Source organism: Henckelia pumila, unplaced genomic scaffold (assembly GCF_033568475.1).
Source record: "Henckelia pumila isolate YLH828 unplaced genomic scaffold, ASM3356847v2 CTG_549, whole genome shotgun sequence".
Taxonomy (NCBI): domain Eukaryota; kingdom Viridiplantae; phylum Streptophyta; class Magnoliopsida; order Lamiales; family Gesneriaceae; genus Henckelia; species Henckelia pumila.
The window spans coordinates 148595-154948 of record NW_027331861.1 but is presented as its reverse complement, the minus strand read 5'-3'; the positions used below and the strand labels follow the sequence as shown (position 1 = coordinate 154948).

The 6354-nt window shown below is 30.7% G+C and overlaps 1 protein-coding gene across 1 annotated transcript; it reads left to right on the top strand.

The window, feature by feature from the left end:
- Positions 1–4507: 4507 nt before the first annotated feature.
- On the top strand, positions 4508–5640 carry LOC140873404 (transcription factor bHLH149-like). The gene is made up of 2 exons (XM_073276505.1): positions 4508–4715; positions 4826–5640. Exon 2 carries the CDS (start codon positions 4921–4923, stop codon positions 5500–5502), a length of 582 nt encoding a protein of 193 aa, XP_073132606.1. The 5' UTR covers positions 4508–4715; positions 4826–4920; the 3' UTR covers positions 5503–5640.
- Positions 5641–6354: the final 714 nt, after the last annotated feature.

Genomic DNA, 6354 nt, shown 5'->3' with positions numbered 1-6354 from the left:
CTAAACAACGTTGTATAAATAATACCTCTTGCTTACACTCGGGAAAAAAAAATGCCTCTTGCTGAACATTAATCTCCAATATTTTAATCATTTTAAAACCACTTATGCCCACTTTGAATACATATAAAAATGAAGAGGGTTCCTAAAAAAACAGTAAAGAAAAGAAAAGAAGAGGTGAGAAGAAAAACACTTTATTAGTCTTGAGATAATAATCATCTTTTAAAAGAACGTTCTAAATATAGTGTTTGAACTGTTATACCGTTTAAAATATTTAAAATTGTATCATTGTTAATTTCTCTTTTTACAAATCGAAATGTTCTCAACTTAGTACATGCAAACATAATAATTCTTTTAAAAAAAACATATGCTACATGACAGTCATCTTCTATATATATCGATCGAAACATAATCTTGAACAACTAATTAATTATATATGGTTTATATAGATGTATATATATATATATATATATATATATATATATATACCAATAAATTAATTTTAATATTTATTTTTTACTATCGTGATGATCATGTTATGCAAAGGCATATATGAGGCGTGCCCACAGCTACGTACACTTTATCCACTCGATAGAAAAGACAAGAGCTCAAGTTAAGTATGGATATAGTAATTAAACAAATCAGCAATAATTGGAAGATTTTATAAATTAATCACAAATTATGAGGGAGCATGTGCTTGCTAGCTGTATATTGCATATTTAATTTTACTAAATTTCGTAAAATATATAATCTTAGTGGAAGAAGTTTCTATAATGATAAAATCATATAATAAAGTTGATATTGTTTTTAATGACATTGGAGCATGTCTCACTCAAGGGGGCAAAGCCACTCTGGCCTTTCAATTAATTGCCTCCATATGTTCATTCCTTCATATATCCAGGCAAAAACTCCTATAAAACGGTCTCAAAGATCATTTTTTTGAGACGAGTCTTTTATATGGATTATTCGTTAAAAAGTATTACATTTTATGCCAAAATTATTACTTATCATTATAAATATGGGTAGGATTAATCCGTCTCACAGATAAGACCGTCTCACAGAAGTGTTTCTCATATATCCATCACAATTCACAAACAATTGTTTAAGTTAGAGTCTTATTAATGGAAAGAAATACGTTATGATATTCCTTCCCTTTTCATTTATTTAGGTTAATCTTCCCACAAATTAAGAAATTTATTGAAAAAATAATTTTAAGAAAACAAAAATCCAATTTCATTCTTACTAAATGAAAATTTTAATAAGATAAAAAATGTACAAGTAGTTAATATATTTAAGGAGAAATTGCATATATCACCCCTGTGAAATCGCGTGTGTGTAGTTAGAAGCCCCTTATGATTCTAAATCTGTAGCATATACCCCCTTCTGGCTAAAAAAATAACTAAAATGCCCTTAATGTTATAATAAAATTTAATATTAAAATATATTTCGTGTATGACAAATATAATGATAAAAATAATTATATATAATTTTTATAGTTATTTAAAATAAATTTTATTATTTTAATCAATTAAATATAGAATTATAAAACAAAATTAATTTAATTATTTATTTAAGTAAGGGTATTTTTGTCAATTTTTAACTGTAAAGGGTGTGTATGCTACAAATTTTGAATCACATGGGGTTATTAGCTTAAAAAAATTTCATAGGAAGTTATTAGCAAACTCGAGATTTCAGAGGGTGATACATGCAATTTCACCTATATTTAATGATGACAGTATATAAATAACAAAAAAATTAAAATAGATAAAAATTATGAATACTAAACACGGAACATAAACTATGTATTTGAAATGGATGAAAAATTAAACAAGGTCTTCAAAAACTTTTTTTTTTATTTGAGTCTGGAAATTGGATCGATAATTATAATATTATTCACAAAATTAACATAAAAAATTGTGATGTCTCTAGGCCGTATAATCATAATAAATGTGTTGGGATTCAAATACTTGTGTCGGAGTTTCGATTAGCTATTTAGAACATCATAAAAGTACACGTAAAATTTGTTGAAAATTTAATTGTTTTAAAGACAAGACAAAGGCATGCTCACATGAATCTAAAGATCTTCCATATTGTGTCGCCGACGATAGGTGTAAGAGGACAATCATCAGAACATGCAATGAAGAATTATTTAATTAGGAGGTTTTGATTAATGATAATGGGGTACTCATGACATGTAATTAATTATAGCCTAATTGATATACTTCACATTGCACCTCTAAAATATTATACATCGGGTTTTCAAAAATAATTCGTGGGATAAGTTTTTTTGATCAAGCATCTTTATGGTTAGCGTTAAATTTAGTTTATGTAATATTGACGGATAAAAGATAGGGGTGGGTTTTTTGTATACCGTATTAAAAATATCGGCACGAAAAAAATTCATACCGATACGATATCGATACTGAAATTCCGAAATTTTGATATAGAAAAAATCCATATTGATATCGTATAGATACCGAAAAAAAATTCGATCCGTATGCTGAAAAAATGTTTGTATATAGAAAAAATTTCGATATAATATCTTGGAAATTCGGTATTTTGGTTCGATATGACAGCCCTCGTAAAACCACTTAATAATTATGACGCTTCTTATCACTTGTGAGCTATATATCTATACTAATTACTATTAATAAAAGAAAATAAAAGTTAACTTTTAATAGTTCAAAAATGTCTTCTTTTTTTTAAAAAAAAAACTTTGATTTTATAACGTTTTTTTTTAAAAAAAAGAAACGTTTAAACTTTAATTTATTTTTTTTCCGACCATGTGAATTCATTTTATTGGGTCGTGATTTATAAATCATTCGACTTCATACAATATTCATAATTTTTTATTAAAAAATATTGTTCATCTTTTATATTTTGTGTATACATATTATATTAGCAGTATATATAAAAGGTCTCACCCAATAATCATTGGTGCGAATAAAAAATATTCGACGGACCCAGCACGTAGCATGTGTACATATTTAAACAATGAAAAGCCAATAATATTAATTGTTCCACACTAATTTTTGTCAAAAAATGATATAATCAATGTTTAAAATAATAATTGTGTAATTTGTTATTTGACGAGCGAGGGATTTTATACAATAAAGTTTTTAATATCTTATCATTTGTTTGGTTGGTTGAGGAACGTCAAACCTTCTTTGTTCCAACTTTGTGCAACAATAAAATATCGTTTCACCACTAATAATAATAATAAATAATAAATAAAATATATAAGTTATTTTGGTGAAACAAAATTAGCCTTCCGAGACATGATAAGGAGACAATATGTGACTGGCACGTTTCTTTTTTTGTTCATTTATTTTCCGTCGGCATATTATTTATATTTCTCAAAGCGAAAAAATACAAAGAGGTGGTGTATATATTTTGGTTGGTTGCTTTGCAAATTCAAGGTGTCACTAATTTCGAATTAATTGAAATTTGACCTTATATTATTTTAGTTACATAATACATAAAGATATATCTAGGTGGTAACTTCCTGTCAAATATTTTAAATCATATCATGTACTCTTGATATGATGATGGTTATTATTTTTAAAAAATAGAGAAAAATAAGAAGTTGATACAAATGTAAAAATTTGCACACGAGAACATAGCCTCACGTTTTTTAATACTTAGCTAATTAGCTTACATTAGTAAAACCAAGAGAAAATGCAACCTAAATATTAGACTATTTATTTTGAAAAACTGGAAAAAGAAATGCAATTTATAGCAACGGAGAAGTATTTGTATTGGCAAAAATACTCTTAAATCATCTGTCATCTATAAAATTAACATATAAACAATTTAAATTCAAACTCAACTCGAACGAAGAATGAACTACTCAAAAAAAAAAATAACTCGAGTTCGATCAAATCAAACTTTAATCAAGTTTCAATCGAGCTATTTACAAATAGCTCGAATCGCTTTCATCTATGACTCAAATACTCATAACAGAGTAACCATCACAAACTTTGTTAAATTTAACAAAATTATTCAATGAAGCGAAATAACACGAGAAGCTAGAGGTATAAATTAACCGAATCGAGCCGAATAATATTAAAAAAAATCAAGGTTCGAGTTCGACTTGAATTAAGTATATTCGAGTCCAAACTCGATTCGAAACTCAAAAATTTCAAATATTTTGGCTCGAGTTCAGCTCGAAATATTCGAATCTATTTGAACTATTGCTCGGATATTAAGGTTCCAAAACTTCATTCAAATGATTGAAATGTTCGAAAAAAATCCGAAAGATATATATATATATATATATTTATTATATTATTATATTATATTAATAAAATATTAAAACTCTATAGTCGAGAAAAAAGTTTGGATTTGGCTCGAATTTCTTAAATTGGAATACAAATTAAAAAGTTTAGAAAGTGGTTCTATTCATTTAAGTCCCAAGAAACTGCGGGTAAAATAAAGAAATGAAAATGGTTACCTCGGCAAACGAAAACGAGAGGGGGGGAAAAAGGCATGTGTGCAGCGAATGCAATAAATATATGAATAATGAATGAATGAACCAACCAAAAGAACCAAAGGAGCGAGCGAGCGAGCGAGCCACACATAGATAGCGTGCGTTGCGTTGTCGTTTCCCTTCCTTCCACTATTAATTCATTCATTCCCCCATTCTTTTTCTCACGTTATATATATCATTGATTCCCATACCCACCTCTCCATCCATTCTCTGTACTTAGTTCATCAAGGTACCTACTGTACATGATCTTTTTCTGTTCGATCAATTGCGTCATCTGGGTTTTCTTTATTTTCGATCGCTGAATTGGGTTTGTTTTGTTTTGTTTTGTTTTTTTTGCAGTTGATTCGGAGTTGACTTTGTTTGGAGGAGGGCATCGAGTATTGTTAAAAAAACACACAAAAAAAAAAAAAAGGAGGAGGAGGAATCTGTTATATATGGCGGAGGAGGAGGAGACAGGATCGGTATCGAGTCTCAATACAACAAACTCCATTAATCTCCCTCGTAAGAAAGGAAAGAAATTAGCAGTTGGGATTTCCAGGGAATCGTCTCGGGCCAGGTGGAGAACCGAAACCCAGCACCGGATCTACTCCTCCAACCTCATCGACGCCCTGCGCACCCTCCGCCGTCCCGATTCCTCCGCCGTCCGACACGCGGCGGACAAGGTGCTCGCCGTCTCCGCCAAGGGCAGGACCCGATGGAGCCGCGCCATGCTTACCGGACGGCTCAGCTTCAGGCTCTCGCAAATCAACCGGAGGCATAAGAGGGCGGCTAAACCGGTCGCCGCGTCGAAGAAACCGGCGGCTCGTAGGAATCTTCCGCCGCTGCAGAGGAAAGTGAAGGTTTTGAGCCGGCTGGTCCCCGGCTGCCGGAAGCTGTCGCTGCCGAACCTTCTAGAAGAGACCACGGACTATATAGCGGCCTTGGAAATGCAAGTCAAAGCCATGGCTCTCATAACCGGCCTGCTGAACGGCGACGTTTTAGGGACGTCTTCTCGGTTCGACTCGGTCTATACTTAATATTTTATTAAGATTGTCTTTTATTTTTCTACGGTATAATGTTTTTTTAAAACTTTTTTTATTGTCCTATTATTTTTTTTTGTAATCTACCATGTTAATAATCGAGGAAGATTAATATAATTTGTATTATATTGTGTAGATTTGATTGATTCAGGTTTTACTTCCCACAAACTAAAATTTAATTAACTTCTTTTATGTATTTATTCGACCATATCCATATGACATTACACAAGATACTCGTGCGTGTTTTTTTCCTGTGGCTCAATATATTTCTAACATATGAAAAATGATATAGACTCTTTAGTCATTGGATCAACTTTCGAATAATAATCGAAGTGTAGAGTCGAACTAATCGAAGTCATATAATAGCTTAGTTCCCGATTAAAATCCATATAAATCATGGTTTGTCCCAAGTGATGGATTAATTTTGAAATAATGAGATTTGTACCTCAATTTGGGTATATATAATAATGAGATTTGTACCTCAATTTGGGTAATATATATATATATATATATATATATATATATATATATAAATGATATGGTGAGCATCACCGTGAGCAATCACCGTGAGCATCCATGAGAGCACTTACTGACATGTCACTCACCTATTAGATGTGCATGATGTCACGTCAGTAGGTGCTCACGGTGGTTGCTCACCATATCATTTCTCATTCTATATATATATATATATATATATATATATATATATATATATATTCACAAGCTATCAGTCAGCCGGTTAATGAGTTTCTACACTAAGGGTAGTACTTAAATCATGCATCCAATGATTCATATCTCTACACATGGACATAATTAATGATATATTATTGACGTGACAAATCATGATAC